We start from the raw sequence: 16,323 nt of genomic DNA, 5'->3' as shown, positions 1-16,323 counted from the left end.
TTGGGGCTGGTGACCTAGCTTGGTGGGCAGGACATTTGCTGCCAAGTCTGGAAACCCACGTGTGATCCCTATTCCCACATAGCGGAAAGAGAGATCCAGCTTCCATAGGTTTTCCTCCCACCTCCATATGCACACATGTACACACACACACACACACACACACACACACACACACACAGAGAGAGAGAGAGAGAGAGAGAGAGAGAGAGAGAGAGAGAGAGTCAATGAACAATTAGAAAGAAAAGAGGAGATGGTTAGGTGGACATGGTGGCACATGCCTGGAATCTCAGCATTCAGCAGTCAAGAACATTATCATAAATTCAAGAATAACCTGGGCTATGTAGTGAGGCTTGGGTCTAGCCTGGGCTATGAGTGACATGCTGTGTAAAAAAAAAAAAAAAAAAAAAAAGTAGAATGTTCACAGTCCAGCATATCTTATAGCAATAGAAACGGGCAACCTCTTACTGCCCACAGTTACATCACTGAGTCTAATAAACACAAGAGACAAAAAGAAAATGGCTAAGGAGATGGTTCAGTCAGTAAAGTGCTGGTTGTGTAATTATGTGGGCTAGCCTTGTGTGATGACTCACATCTATAATCCCAGCATTCCAGAGGCAGGAAGATCTCTGAATTCAAGGCTACCCTAGTCTACATTACCTGGTCTCTGTCTATAAAGAAAACATGTAAACCAAAGCCCTGGGCTTTGCTTCATCCTGGAGCTGTTAGAAGAAGTGCAGTCACATGGACGATGTATTTGCAATGCCTCATGGGAGTAGAAGGAAAGTAGCCACTCCGCAGCTCGGTGTACAGAGCTGCCAGTTGAACCTTGGGCCACGTGTACTTGGCAAAGTGCTCTGCACCCTGAGCTGTACCTCCAGCTCAAGATAATGGGTGACACATGAACCCATCATGGAATTTGAAAAGAATTCTAGGAGATCATTTAGATGAGAAGAACCTGAGGGGCAAAGAGTCTGTCCTTGACGGAGTGCAGCCTTTCCTCTGAGAACAGCTCAGGGGATGTTAGTGGAGTTGTGGGGGCCTACTATGGTGAGACCCCACAGTTTTTAATACCTCAGGTGAAGTGAAGCAGTGGGCTTCATCTGCAGGGAACGTGGTGCTTAAAGAAGGGGCAGGGCTCTCTGTAGTTTGCGTGTGCTAGCCCGAGGGCCTGGCCAGATATCTTCTAGTTTTCCTAATCACCGTGGGCTGTGTCTCTGTCTAGTTGTGGAGGACATCAACAAGCGCCGAGAGCCGCTCCCCAGCCTAGAGGCCGTGTACCTCATCACCCCGTCTGAGAAGGTAAATCCCTCCATGCTCCCTGCTCAGGCTGACACACTGGGCTTCGGCTCTAAGGCACAGAGTGCCTGACATTTCTAGGTTAAGCGTGCTTTTTACATGCTGCTCTGTCTAAGCATGTTGTCAGAAGCTGGCATGATGCAGTGAGAAGTAAGGCATGTGTTGAGCCTTGGGAAATGCAGTAGCAGTGCAGAGTAGACAGCCAGAGCTGGCATCCCAGCACCCTCTCAACAGTCTAGTTCCCTCATGCTCTCCAGGTAGCTCCACCTCAGGGTGTTTTATAGTTTGTGGGGGTATGTCTTCAGTATCCACCCTGTACTCAGATTTTCCACCTTGGTTCAGATCAGATTCATACGAGGAGCATTTCCCTCCTTTTGGCTGACAGTCTTTGCCAGATGTAGTGTTTGTTTTTTACTTTGGTCAACTTGATACAAGTTACTCTGGGGAAAGGAACTTTAGTTGAGGAAATGGCTCCACCAGATGATCTGTAGGCAAGTCTGTAGGGCACTTTCTTGATCAGTGATGGGTGTGAGAGGCCCAACCCAGTGTGGGCAGCGCCACTCTTAGGCCCAAGTGGTCCTGGGAAGTATGTATTTTCAGAAGTAAGCTGAGCAAGAGAGCAAGGCAGTCAGCAGTGCTTCTCCATGGCCTCTCCCTCAGCTCCTGCCTCCCGGTTCCTGCCCTGCCTTCCCTCAGCAGTAGACAGAGATATAGAACTGTGAGCTGAAGTAGGCCTTCCCTCTCCAAGTTGTTGCTTTTGCTCATGGTGTCTTAGCACAGTAGTAGAAACCCTAACGGCTCTTTTGTACTTTAAAAAAAAAAAAAATCCCCTGGTTTCCACATACTGCTTTCACTTTCAGAAACTGGCCCTCAGGTAAGTTTCTGCTAAACTGCCAGAACATCCATTTGAATCTTCTCGAAGGTTCTTAACAGTTTGTGAGTCCAGGTTCCAACGGCACTGACACTGTCATTCTGGAGTGAACCACATTCTAGATTAATCTTCCCTTTAAGTGCTCAGAGCTGGTTATGACTAAACACAGTGCTAGAGACACACGTCAGAAACCATTGCCGTAGTGCAAGGAGCCCGAAGCCAGTGATTCAGTCAGATTTGGGTTGCACTGGCTTCTAAAATTGAATTTAATGCCCCCCTTTTTGCCCCTGTTCACAGTCTGTCCACTCTCTCATCAGTGATTTTAAGGACCCACCAACTGCTAAATATCGGGCTGCGCATGTGTTCTTCACAGACTGTAAGTACCCCAGGAGCTGCTCCTGCTGGCCCCGGTTGGCATTTCCTCACAGCTCCACTGAGCCTGAGCCAGGGCAGGGCAGCAGAAGAAATGGGTGGTGCTGTAGTTATTCTCTCTTCAGCAAATGAGAGTGTAAGACACATACACGCACAAGTGTATATATATATACACACACACAAGTAGTTGTATGTACATATATGTGCATGTCCACACACATATGCACACGTTTATATATGCATGCACAAGTATACACACATACATGTGAGTGTACACACACTCACAAATGCACAAGTATGTACACACACACGCACAAGTGTACACACATACATGTGAGTGAATACACACATGCACAAGTGTACACACATGTGAGTATATACACACATGCACAAGTGTATATATACACACGTGTAAGTGTACACACATACATGCATGAGTGTGTATACATACACACATGCACAAATGCATAACACTATCAGAAGAAGAAGGAGAAGAAGGAGAAGTCACGTTGTTGTTGTTTTCTGGTGCTCCATTGTACAGACATTCAGATGTCTCTGGAGCCTGTGGGCTGTCTCTGTGAGGTCTTCAGACCTTAAGTTCCAGCCGGCTAGCCCGGAGTTGGCTTTCTGGTTTTGTGCTGGATAAGTTGCTTGAAGTGGAGCAGCTATAGAGATAGATCGATCTGATTGATTGAGTGGTCGCCTTGCCACTCTTCTCCCTCAGGTTAACCCAGGCCCTGCTAGAATGCAGAAAAGGAATGTAACCTCGAAGGTAAAATCCGAAACCAACAGGAGTGCAGCGCTGGTGACCACCAACTAGTGGGGCGCCCCCTGGTACCTCAAGCACAGGGGCCTCCTGTGCTGTTGCTCTCGGTTCCTCTGTGTCTTTCTCTTTATCATCTGTGTGCTTTCTTCCTTACCCTTTCTTAATGGCTTCTGCTGTTTGCTCTCCTTTCCCTGGAAGCAGCACCTAGTTTTTATTAGCTTGTGTATCAGTCAGCTGCTGTTGGCTGTGTTGAGGGCCCCCTGCAGGTACTTTTCCACTCTCTGGACCTCACAGGTGCTGGATATCTGAGGACGGGGTGGAGTTATTACTAGGCGCCTTTTTAGACTCTGAGTGAAAAGAGGTTCAGTGACGTCATGGCTGTTGACATGGCAGATGGGTGGACTGATGGGCGGATGGAAACCCCACTGTCTTTTCTCATTCTTGCAGCATGTCCAGATGCCCTGTTTAACGAGCTGGTAAAATCCCGAGCAGCCAAAGTCATCAAGACGCTGACAGAAATCAACATTGCGTTTCTCCCCTATGAGTCCCAGGTGCGGCCTGTTTCTGTTCGGATGTTTATTTAAGGGAAATGGGCTGCCGAGGCGTCTGCCCGATGTCATCCCATTCACCCGCCCTTACTGACTGCATTGGTCTCCGTGCTGCCCAGGCACCACTGATCAGTGCCCAGCCCTCTTCACTGACTCCATGAACAACCCAAAGTAGCTGTTCCCAAAAGAGGAAGAGGAGGAAGGGCAGACTCTAGGGCACCCATCTGCTGCAAAGGAGGCTGTTTTTATTGGCAATAACCCCAGCTTGTCATGTGCTGAGAGAGCAGATGGTCATCTCCATCATAAGCTGTTAGCACTTCACCCACCCTTACCCAGAGGTTCCAACAATGAAGTCCTCCCAATGGGAAAAATAAAGTTTTTATCTCCACAAAGGTAAAGCTGATTAAGAAAATATATGAAATTTATTTGAGTATTTTAGGGCTCGCCAAATATTTTTCTTGTGACAAAAGGAATCAAAAGCCACAGGATTTGTGTCTGTTCTGTGGTGTTAAAGATGAATACCAGATCTTTATAGATCAGCCCCTAACTCTGCGGAGTGGCCTATTGTTAGATGGGGGCTCGCTATAGCTCGATTGCTTCTGTAGTCGCCTTGAAGATGCAGAGCCTGGGGTTGGTTTATTAGAAACTGAGTGTGGTGGCAAGTCTGCATTCCTAGCACTTGGGAGGTGCGTGGAGGCAGGAGGATCAGGAGTTCAAGGTTAGCCTCAGTTATAACAAATTAGAGGTGAGGCTGGCCTACATGAGACCCTGTTCTGAAAAAAAGGAAAAAGAAAAGGAGAGAGGAAAGAAACGGGGTGGGGAGAAGGAGAGAAAAGAAAGAAGAAAAAGATGAAGCAGATACAACATGAACATCAGAGCTGGCTCAGTGCCTTTTTGCTTGCCCTGAACCCTGACCCCTTTTGGAGAGCTGTATATAATTGCCCACTTCTCTATAAACCTCATCATCACTAAACAAAATCCAGGTTTAGCACCTACAAGCTTATTATTTTTCAGAAAACATGAGAAAGTAGGAAGTTTAAAAATCAGTTTTTAGCAGGCACACCCAATAATTACCAGGCACACCTTTAATCCCAGCACTTGGGAGGCAGAGGCAGGCAGATCTCTTGAGTTTGAGGCTAGCCTGGTCTACAGAGTGAGTTCCAGGCCAGCCAGGGATGCATAGAGAAAGCCTGTCTCAAGTAAAACAAACCACATTTTAAGGTAAACATATTCTCAATCCTATAATCCCAGTATTTAGGATTTTGAGGTTAGAGAAGTACCTCAAACCTAATCCCAGCCTGAGCTTAGTAGTGAGTTTCGGGCCAGCCTGAGCTACAGAGTAAGGCCAGTCTCAATCACCACCACCACCACCACCACCATCACTATCACAAGTCCAGGTAGTTTCCACACATGGGAATTTGAGAGAATCCTGATAGTTCACTTCATCTTAAAGAGAGATTCTATCTTCCACAGTCCTTTACAAAAAGGGTGGGAGGAGCGGGAGGAGCAGGAGGAGCGGGAGGAGCAGAGTATGTAGAGCAGTTTGCTGAAGATAGGGTATTATTAAACCTATAAAAAGCTTATTTGCCTCCCTTATTTGCCCACAGTTGTGGCACAATCTCCAGATTGTGCTTTGTTTATTAAAAGCAAACTCAAACTGTCCTATGAACCCTTGCTCACCGGACACCCTAGGTGCACACACCCTGAGATCTTGGGTATCGCCCTTCCCTTCTCAGGATGTCTTCTGCTGGCAGCAAACACTTCACCTCCTTGAAACCCTTCTCAGACCTCCCTCTCCCATGAGTCCAGGCACAGGCACACACACACACACACTCAGCCATCTGGGGCAGTCTTTGCCTGCTTTACTCTTTACTCAGCTGTTTACAGTTCTCGACCCCGTACAGTTTATTTCAGTGTTTAATGTCTGTCTTCCCCTGCTATGTGACAGACTCCTTGGGAGTGGGGATGTTCTGGTCACTAGCAGTTGAAGTGTCTGGCACTGGGATAAACAAATGCATGAGCAGAGTGATGGATGGATGGACGGATGGACGCACCAGCCACCCTGTAAGTGATAGGACTTACACCCTGTTTCGTGGTTTGTTGCCCCTAGGTGTATTCCCTGGACTCTGCTGACTCTTTCCAAAGCTTCTACAGCCCTCACAAGGCTCAGATGAAGAATCCTATACTGGAACGCCTGGCAGAGCAGATTGCAACCCTGTGTGCCACTCTGAAGGAGTACCCAGCTGTGCGGTATCGGGGGTAAGGCAGCATAGTCACACAGCATGCTAGACTGCTCTGGGTGGCATCTTTTGTGTCCCATAAATACCTGAGTTCAATCCCTAGAACCCATGAAAAGATGGAAGGAGAGAACCAGTTCCACAAAGTTGTCTTTGAGTTCATATACGTGTGTCATGCTCATATGCCCTGACACACAGATCACAAAATAACTAAAAAGAAATATATTATTACAATGATTTTATCTGTTAGGATATTCAGAAAAGAACATAATACATATTTGGTTATTGAATAATTAAAATATAAACCTCCATGTCACTGCAATGCATAGTTCCTAATTTTTAATCTCTTTGAAACGTTTTCAAACCAACCTCTTTTTGCAAAGGATTTGAGAGTAAAATACAAAGTCAGGCTTGGTGGGGCGCATCTGCAGTTATAGCATTTGGGAAGCTGAGGCAGACAGATCAGGTTGCTCTCAGCTAAAAGAGGAGGGAACCAGGTGGGCATAGCAGGTGAATAATTTTCTAAAGGGCAGTCTTTGGATTTTTTTCTGACAATGTATTTATTTTTATGTTTATGTTTATTGGTGTTTTGCCTGTATACACATGTGTGTGTGTACACGTGCGCACGCACGAGTATGCCAGATCCCCCTGGAACTGGAGTTACAGATGGTTATGAGCTGCATGTGGGTACTGGGAATTGAACTCAGGTTCTCTGAGAGCAGCCAGTGCTCGCTCTTAACTTCTGAGCCATCTCTCCATCCTCTTTCTATATACAAGATATAATAAAGATAATAAGTATTATCGTTAGTGGTGCATTTGCATGTGTCTGTAAGTTGGTACATGCACTAGTGCAGGCAGGCACCCTCAGAAGCCAGAAGTATCAGATTACTCTGGAGCTGGAGCTGTAGTCAATCATAAGCCATCTGACATGGGTGGTGGGAATTGAACTTGGGTCCTCTGGAATAGCAGTATGTGTTCCTAACCTCTATGCCATCTCTATAGTCTTTGGGTATTATGAAGTCATTGAGTCATCACTTGCTGTGTGCCGAGTGCTGGGGGATTTTAAGCTAAAATCACAGCCCCACTCTCAGAAGCTGCGGTAGAGGGCGGGTACTTCCGGATGCAGTACATGTACAGGCAGCACTCACCAAGACCTTGGGAAACCAAAGTGACAGGGGCATCTAGAGCAAGCAGAGGCCCATCAATCAGCCTAGTACAGGGCGAGGCTGGAGGTTATGTGTTTATGTGGCAGGCCTTGAAGAACGGGTTCAGTCGCAGCAGATGGGTAAGAAAGGGTGCCGGCATTTGCGTTGACACTTGCTGTTGGAACAAGCAATGGCTTTGGGAAATCAAAGGGCAAGCATAGTCTAGCACAGTCAACGTGTAGGGCAGCTTTAGTTTCATGAGACCTCCTGAGGGGTTGGGACGGGGAACAAGTCAGTTTTGAAGATGAACTGAGCAAGAGTCAAGGCAAGGAGAAGCAGAAGAGCCAGGTCACCAAAGGCAGAGCAAAGGCCTGGGCTGTGATGGCAGCCGTGGTCTGAGAGCAAGGGCTCTGTGCCTTTCAGGCCCAGCAGAGGCTTGTGGCTACCAGTGTGTGGCTCTGAGCTGAGTGCTTTTGAAGGCCACAGGTTGAACCTCCCCGTATTTCCTGGTCTGCTGAAGCTTGGGACTATAGAACGAATACCAGTACAAGTAAAGAATGGGGCTGAGGCCATCTTCCTGACCTAGTAGCAGGAACAGAGCTATGGTGGCACTAAGGTTGAAGATTACAGCCATATCATCCACCAGAGGCAAGGGGGTTTGGATGGGGAAAGAGTATTTCTGCTTCCACGTAGGCTAGAAGAAGAAATCAGAAAGGTCGTTTGTGGGCTGGGCCCTGAGCGGAGATTTGCATTTTTCTCTTTACATATGTAACACAGGGGTCTGTTTGTATACTTTTGAGACAGTGTCTTTCTATTTTAGGCCAAGCTGGCCTTAAACTTGTGGTAGCCCTCCCTCCTCGGCCTCCCAGGTATCACTGTACCTCACATACGAGGGTGCATTCTTTTTTTTTTTTTTAATGGTACACAGATTTTTATTGAAATATCGAGTAAATTTATTTTCATTCTAAATTATAAGAAAGTAAAAATTTGCACATATTAATATAGAAATTCATTTTGTGTGTATTTAACATATGTTTAAAGCTATTTTACATGTACTGACTTTTTTATGAAGGTCTGTAAATGAGGGTACATTCTTACTGTGAAACTCCTAATACAGACTGTGTTGCCACCCCCTCCCCGTCCATCCCACCCTGCCCGGTGTTCTGCCCGGAGGCACTTGCACTTGGCACATGGTCTGGATGCACAGGTGGCTCACCCTCTGTCTTTCTTCTTGTGTCAGGGAGTACAAGGACAATGCCTTGCTGGCTCAGCTGATCCAGGACAAGCTAGACGCTTATAAAGCTGATGACCCAACGATGGGGGAGGTAAGTTTGGCCTGAGACCACAAGGTTCTCATTTTGAGTAAACAGTATTTATGTGGCAAACCTTGGGCTAGCATGGCCCTGCAGATCACCGAGCGTATGTGAGGGCTGCTTTTTCTGTCTAGTGGAGTGCCCAGTGCCCCTGGGGCAGGCTGATGCGGAAACGTTCAGCATGGCTAGGGCAGCCAGTTTGTTCCTGCTTGCCAGCGCTCCCAGCATTGGCCCTGATGTCTGGGGAACTCCCCAGTAGCGAAATAGCAAAGGCAGCAAGTTGTCAGTGGCGGGGTCCTCGCACCACAGTTTCGTGTTAGCATGTGTGCACACACATACATAGGTTTGTGTAAGCAGCACTGCCGTGGAGACACAGAGCTGGGGGAAAGGGCCCAGCTCAGTGGCAGAGTGAATGTTTACATAACACGTGCAAAACCCTCGCTGATTCCTAGACACAGAGCTGTCCATCGGCGCTGTGGACTTGTAATTGGACCCCCCAGTGTTGAGCACTCCAGACAGCTGGCCTGCTGTGTAATGAACTGCTGCTCTGTTGCAAAGCTCCTGTGGCCCCAGCAGAAGGCCCTTAGGAAACTGGTTCCTCACCGGGAACTCAGCAGGCACTGTGCCGTTGCTCTTTGCTGGGCTTGCTCCCCAGAGTGTGCGTCCTGCTCCCTGGAACACAGAGGCTCCGTTACTTGGTTGGACGGCTTTTGAAACCTCTCCCTGTTTCTTGCCAGGGTCCTGACAAGGCAAGGTCCCAGCTCCTGATCCTGGATCGTGGCTTTGACCCCAGCTCCCCTGTGCTTCATGAACTGACTTTTCAGGCTATGAGTTATGACCTGCTGCCTATCGAAAATGACGTTTACAAGTAAGGATTAAGTGACAGGGTTCTGCGGACAATGGGAATTCCTCTAAGAAAAAGGATGTTTTTGTGTTTTTAAATTTTTTTTCTTTTTTTATATGTGTATATAGTATGTAAGCATGTCATGTGTGAAATGCATGCTTGTGTGTGTGTGGCCCATAACTAATGTTAGCTAGCATTTTAAAAATCACTTTCTGCTTTATTGAGGCAAAGTCTTTTTTTTTATTAATCAGTCAGATTTATGTCAATAAATTCTCAATACACAAGATGCCCACACAATAAATTTAGTGCTGATTGATAATGGTACAACCTGCCCAGCTAGATTAGACAAGTTACCCTAATTATTCTGTTCCTATATGATATATCTACCTGTGGCTATTTAAAGCCACATTGAATCTGAATCATCTGGTTTGTCCTCTTGCTTCCTTCTCTGCAACTCTTAGCTCCGCCTCCCTTTTCCCTGTCCAATCACAGGAGAGGCAGAGTCTTTAACTGAACCCAGAGTTTGCCAATTTTGGCTAGTCTATCTTTCCAGTTTATCCCAGGCACTCCTTGTCTCTGCCTCCCCAGTTTTGGATTACAGATGGTTCCATCCCTGCCCCACATTTATGTATGACGCATTTATATATGGCTCTGAGCATCTGAACTCTTGTCTTTATCAAACTCCCATGGCAAGTACTTTATCCACTGAGCCATTTCTCCCGCCCCCCAAAAGAATGCTTTTACTATTAGGAAAAATATGAGTACTGATACCACTTAGATAAACCCACGAGGTTTTCTGTAGGTTCCCTATCCATGTGTCATTCCTACATGCCTGCTGACAGGACAGAACATTAAGTCTTTTTTTCATAACTCACATCACTTCAATTCATAGCTTCTTAGATGTGTTGACAGGTTGGTTTTATATGTGTCTTATTCAAAATTGAAAGTTCTTAATTACAGATCACAAACTATGATTGTAGTAAAATATTTCAACAGAGTTCCTGAACGTTCTGTGCGGTGCTTTCTTCTTATAAAAAATATTACCTACTTGTAATCTTGGCATTCAGGAGCCTAGGACATCAGGGTCATGAGTTTGAAGCCAGTCTGGACAACTTAGTGTGAAACCTTGTCTCACAACAAAGAATGGCTGTACAATGAAGGTTCTGGGGCAGGGGAGACAGCTCAGTGGTTAAGCAAGGCCCTGAATTTGATCTCCAGCACACACATGGTAACAAACAACTACTTTTAACTTCAGTTCCAGGGGATCTGATGCCCTCTTCTGGCCTCCACAGACACCAAGCATATACATGGTGCGTGGACACACAGGCAAAACACAAACATAAAACAAAATTATTCTAAGGCTAATGATTCTAGAGCTGGGGGGGATGGTTTAGTGGCTAAAAGCACTTGCTACTCTTGCAGAGGACAGGGTTCAGTTCTCAGGACCCAGATGGTAGTTTAAAATCGTCTGTAATTCCAGTTCCAGAGCAACTGACACCTTCTAGCCTCTGTGGGCACCAAGTATTCACATGGTACACATACATGCACACAGGTAAATACTCGTACACATAAGATAAAATAAGTGCATCTTTGTAAAAATGAAGGTTCTGCTGGGTGTGGTGTCACACTTCTTTAATCCGAGCACTCAGGAGACAGAGGTAGGAACATCTCAGAGAGTTCAAGGCCAGCCTGGCCTATATCAGCAAGTTCCTACTTGGTTTATGTATCGCCAGGACTACGTGCAGGCACCCACTCTAGTTAGTTAATTAATTAATGATAAAAATGAAGCTTTTGAAAATATCTGTGGTTTTCAGCCCTTCTCCTTTTTGGTTCCTGGGTCTCTGGCCTCCTCTGGGCTGGGGTTCCATGTGTAATAATGTGCTGAGGACCCGACACAGGAGCTGCAGGAAACCTTTTAGGCCCCTTACATTTGCAGATGTATCCCTCCCCTTCGGCAGAGAGGGGCAAACAGACGTGTAGTCTTTCTTCTCTATGTAACTGTAGACACACATAGAACTGCCACAGGCACTGACTCCCTCCCCTAGCCCTACCCCTGGGCTCTAAAGGGTTAAAGCACAGCTCTCAAGTTGCTGGCTTTGAGCTTTCTTCTTGCCCAAGGAATTGGTCATTTTATGCTGTCCCAGATGACTTGGCCAGCCTGACGGTTGGTGTTATGGGCTACACCTGGGGTCACCTCGAAGTTGAGAGAACAGGTGTTATCCTTAGAAACCAAAGGAGACATCTGGGTGTGGAAGTGCACACCTGTAATCCCAGCATTCAAGGGGTTGAGGCAGGAGGATCAAGAGTTCACCGCCTTAGCTATTTAGAGAGTCTGAAGCTAGCCTGAGATAGATGAAATCCTGTGTCATGGGGGCAAAAGTCATACCATGAGGTCTCCGGCCTACCCAAGTCCTGTCTCCTGTAGGTATGAGACCAGTGGCATTGGAGAGGCGCGCGTGAAGGAGGTGCTTCTGGATGAGGACGATGACCTGTGGATCGCACTGCGTCACAAGCACATCGCAGAGGTGTCCCAGTAAGAGCTCTGCCAACCCTCCCCCAGGGTGGGCCCTTAACCCTGGGCCGAGAGTGACCATGCACACTCTGCAGCCTAGGGAGTAAGCTCATCCCCTTGGCAAAGTCGCCCACATGCTAGCCAAGATGGACAGGTCCCTCCTGACCTTTGAATGTGTGCGTCTTCAGCTTCTAACTTAAAAACCCACCCCTCACCAGGCAGGGATGGCACACACCTTTAATCCCAGCACTCAGGAGCAGAGGTAGGAGGGTCTCAGAGGTACAGAACAGCCTGGTCTACAGAGAGAGTTCCAGGACAGGCTGTACACAGAGAAACCCTGTCTCAAAAAGAAAAAAAAAAAGAGAGAGAAAGAAATATTGATTCATGGGCCATGGCTGGGATGTAGCTTAGAGGTAAAGCCCTTTCCTGACCTTGACAAGGTCCTGGATTCAACCTCCAGCTCCACAAAGATAGTGCTTTAGTAGGGCTGGGTTTGTTCTGTTATCTTTTCTTTTTCTTGTCTTTTTTTGGGCAGGGTTTCTCTGTGTAGCCCTGGCTGCCCTGGAATTCATTCTGTAGATCATGCTGGCCTCAAACTCAAAGATTCCCCATACCTCTGTTGGGATTAAAGGCGTGTGCCATTACAACTGATAATTGGGGTGGAAATACTGACTCACATTTTCTTCTGTTCAGTTTATTTATCATTTAGTTATATACTACATATATTTTTATTTTCCACACACAAAACACGAGTGTTTCAGTTTGTGTGCATTTGAAAAGGAAGAAAGAAACTAAACACAGTGGACAGTCCAGTACTGTCCCCTTTGCCCTGGAATCATCTGACACGCTGCCCTGGAGACCAAAGATTTAGAGTGTCAGTCAGAACATATGTGTCCTTCACTTTAAACTCATACCTCAGTGGAAAGAGAATCACCACTTAGTCCCAGGAAGGATTTACATGGCTTCAGTGGTCTCTGCAGAGAACCCTGGGCACTGTGTTGAACATGGCTGCCTCCCCCCATTTTGCAGGGAAGTTACCCGGTCTCTGAAGGACTTTTCCTCTAGCAAGAGGATGAACACTGGAGAGAAGGTAAGCCTGCTGGTGTCCTGGGGTCAGTGAGGGATGCATCCTGGGGGTCAGCCCCTCTTCTCTGTATCCTACCAGGGAGTTGGTGGGGCCATATTTCTCCCTTCACTAAACTGTTGGGCTTTGTTTTTGCTTTTAAGATAGCTATTTGGGGCACGGGTGTGTGGCGCAGTGATAGAATGTTTGTTGAGTGCACACAGACCTTGGGTTTGATCCCCAGTACAACAGATGAATCCTCTCTGGAGCCACATGCCTTTCAGTGTTTGTAAAGAACTGCTTTCTCATATCTAGAGGGTTAAGATTTACCATTTAGGAGTATAATGGATCTTAAGCCAGAAGAATCATAGAATTTTTTTAGCTTGGCATTTATAACCTGACCTCCTGAGCTCTCCCCTGGATCTGGCCCCCTTCACTCTGTTAGAAATGTCATGCCCTGCCAGGCGCACTGATGCTTACCTTCAATCTCAATCAGGATGGTCCGCAGGTAACAGCCCTTGCTGCTAAGCCTGATGACTTGAGTTCAGATCCTAGAACTCACATGTCTGGAGAAAAATGACTCCTGCAGGCTGTCCCTTGAGACTTCTATTTGCATACACACACATAATTAATTAAAATATAATTTAAAGAGCTGGAGAGATGGCTCAGAGATTAAGAGCAATTATTGCTCTTGCAGAGGACCCAAGTTCTGTTCCCAGAACCCACATCAGCTCACCACTGCCTATAATTCCAGCTCCAGGGGATCTGATTCCTTCTTCTGATCTCCACAGACACCTGCATTCAGTTGTACACAGTCCACACACAGATGTATAATTGAACACATCTTTTAAGTCCGTGAATGGATACTTGTGAAGTCTAATGTAGCTGCTGCCCGCCATGTGCATCCAGCTTCACAAGGCTTCAATAGGGCTAGTCACACTGTGCCTCCTTCCTCACAGACCACCATGCGGGACCTGTCCCAGATGCTGAAGAAAATGCCCCAGTACCAGAAGGAGCTCAGCAAGGTACGGAGACCACAGCCCAGACTGTCAGACTCACCCCCTGTTGCCCTAGGCAATTCATGAAAGTCTACAGATCCTAGATCCAGTTTTCATTAGGAAAAGAAGGAACAGAAGGTTCTTCTTTTTCCTCCCTTTCTGTTGACCAGAGGCCCCAGTTTCTCACTACAGAGGCCTTAGCTGTTACTGGCTGTCCTCACACAGCTGCTGGCCTCCCTCAGAGATGCTGGTCTGAGAGAGGACCAGGAGGCATCAGGGCTTCTGGGTCCTGGTCATAAAGGTGAAAGGACATTACTTGCCTGCCAGGTATTTACCAGGTGCTGCACCCACCCCATGCTCAAGCTGCTCAGGCTTCTCCACCCTCCTAAATGATCTGCAGAGAAGTCTCCTGCAGGCTGTGGTCTACCCCACTCTCCCAGTTAATGTATCTTTTATTCCCATTGGTCCCGGAGTCCTCTGTGAGGAAACTCAGGGTCATGTGAGTCAGTGGCTCGCCTCTTTACTGACTCTTGTGCTTCCCCTAGTATTCGACTCACCTGCACCTTGCCGAAGACTGTATGAAGCATTACCAAGGCACCGTAGACAAGCTCTGCCGCGTGGAGCAGGTAGGATTGCCTTCCTTTCCTTTCTGCATGGCAGAACTTCTGCCCTACCTATTCACCTCACCGAATTTTAACCTATGACCTTAAACATCTTACAGAATCGTAGGATCTAGAGAAGGGAGAGCCTATGACCCCAGGTTGTCTCAGCTGTGGGGCCAGTGTGGAGCTGCTTTGGTGGGTAGGGCCAAGATAGTGTTGGAGTGCTGTGCCCTTGATCTTGCATGCCTGGCTCTTTGCAGTGGCTCTTGTTTTTCCTGGAGTGACAGCCCTGACCATGGCAGGGTCGGCTGATGTTTATGTTCTGATGTGTTTTGGTCCCACTATGATTAGACCAGCATTGGAGCCCGGGCTGCCAGGGCTGCAGCAGGGCATGAGTCCTCCAGCCTTGCTAACCTCAGGCCTGGGAGCCGAGAATGGATGAGACTCTGCCCTTACTGGTTACTTGGTGTCCCTGTTCCCTTTTCCCTATCGGCTACTCACAGCACTGACGTCATTGTCACCTTGTGTAGAGTACCAAAACCAGAGGTGTGGCAAAGCTACTCAGCTGTGTCGCAACTGTCTTGCTACTGCTTTCAGTGCCCTTGGATTGATCTGGAGAGATCTGGTGGCTCAGACCTGGATATTTACAGATCAGATACTTACATCACGATTCATAACGGTAGCAGAGTTACAGTTATGAAGTAGCAATGAAATAATTTTATGGTTGGGGGTCACCACAACATGAGGAACTATATTAAAGGGTCTGAGCGTCAGGAAGGGTGAGACCCACTGTGCTACTCAGTAAGAAGTAAGTTCAGATTAACTTTGGGAGCACAGGTTTTGTTTTGTTTTGTTTTTTTGAAAGTGGTTTAAAACATCAGTATTAAGCTGGTTGTAGTGGTGCATACCTGTAATCCTAGCATTCAGGAGGCAGAAGCAGGTGAATTTCTGTGGACTTGAGGCCAGCCTGGTCTATATAATGCATTCCAGGACAGCCAGGGCTATTTTGTGAAACCCTGTCTCCAAAAAACAACAAAAAAAAAAAAAAAAAAAAAAAAAGGAATTATTTGCATTTCAGTGAGCTTAGAGAGTGTGCTTTAGGGCTGGCAAGTGGCTTAGCAGGCTTGTGGCCAAGGCTGAGAACCTGAGTTCAATCCCGGGAACATATGTGAAGGAAGGAGAGAACCAACTCCCACAAGTTGTCCTCTGACTTCCAATGTGTATCACGCACACATACTAACACAATAAATATATGTGTGTGTTTTCTTTTTTTTTTTCAATTCACATAATATCCTAATGCCACTCCCCCTACTCCCAGTATCTCCTCACACACACAGATCTTCTCCCCATTCCCCCCTCCCCTTCTCCTCCAAGAAGAGGGGACCCCCTTAGGCATCACCTTCAACCCCTGTGTGTACATTTTTTTAATGAGATTGGGTGTGATGCTCACACTTTAATCTTAGCATTCAGAAGGGAGAGGCAGGAGAATCTCTGAGGTTGAGGCCAGCCTGAGATAGATAGATAGATAGATAGATAGATAGATAGATAGATAGATAGATAGATAGATAGATAGATACATAGATACATAGATACATAGATACATAGATACATAGATACATAGATACATAGATACATAGATACATAGATACATAGATACAGATACAGATATAGATAGTTTGTGTGTGTGTGTCTCAGGCCTGCCAGAGATACATGAAGAGACCCTATCTCAAAAATGAAAACAAACTAGGGGGTGTGT

At 46.7% G+C, this 16,323-nt stretch overlaps 1 protein-coding gene across 4 annotated transcripts in view; it reads left to right on the top strand.

Moving 5' to 3' along the window:
• The window catches only part of Stxbp1 (syntaxin binding protein 1), a 59,141-nt gene that overhangs the window by 26,402 nt on the left and 16,416 nt on the right, over positions 1 to 16,323 (top strand). For all 4 annotated transcript variants that reach the window (XM_034495308.2, XM_034495309.2, XM_034495310.2 and 1 more), the window contains 10 exons: positions 1,223 to 1,299; positions 2,465 to 2,543; positions 3,753 to 3,856; positions 5,964 to 6,112; positions 8,476 to 8,560; positions 9,286 to 9,416; positions 11,818 to 11,925; positions 12,934 to 12,994; positions 13,927 to 13,992; positions 14,511 to 14,591. In XM_034495308.2, coding sequence (XP_034351199.1) covers positions 1,223 to 1,299; positions 2,465 to 2,543; positions 3,753 to 3,856; positions 5,964 to 6,112; positions 8,476 to 8,560; positions 9,286 to 9,416; positions 11,818 to 11,925; positions 12,934 to 12,994; positions 13,927 to 13,992; positions 14,511 to 14,591 — 941 coding nt within the window. The remainder of the gene's footprint in view (positions 1 to 1,222; positions 1,300 to 2,464; positions 2,544 to 3,752; positions 3,857 to 5,963; positions 6,113 to 8,475; positions 8,561 to 9,285; positions 9,417 to 11,817; positions 11,926 to 12,933; positions 12,995 to 13,926; positions 13,993 to 14,510; positions 14,592 to 16,323) is intronic.

This window comes from Arvicanthis niloticus, chromosome 2, assembly GCF_011762505.2.
Source record: "Arvicanthis niloticus isolate mArvNil1 chromosome 2, mArvNil1.pat.X, whole genome shotgun sequence".
NCBI lineage: Eukaryota > Metazoa > Chordata > Mammalia > Rodentia > Muridae > Arvicanthis > Arvicanthis niloticus.
Note: the sequence above shows the minus strand (reverse complement) of the source record. Positions and strands in the feature narration are given on the sequence as shown.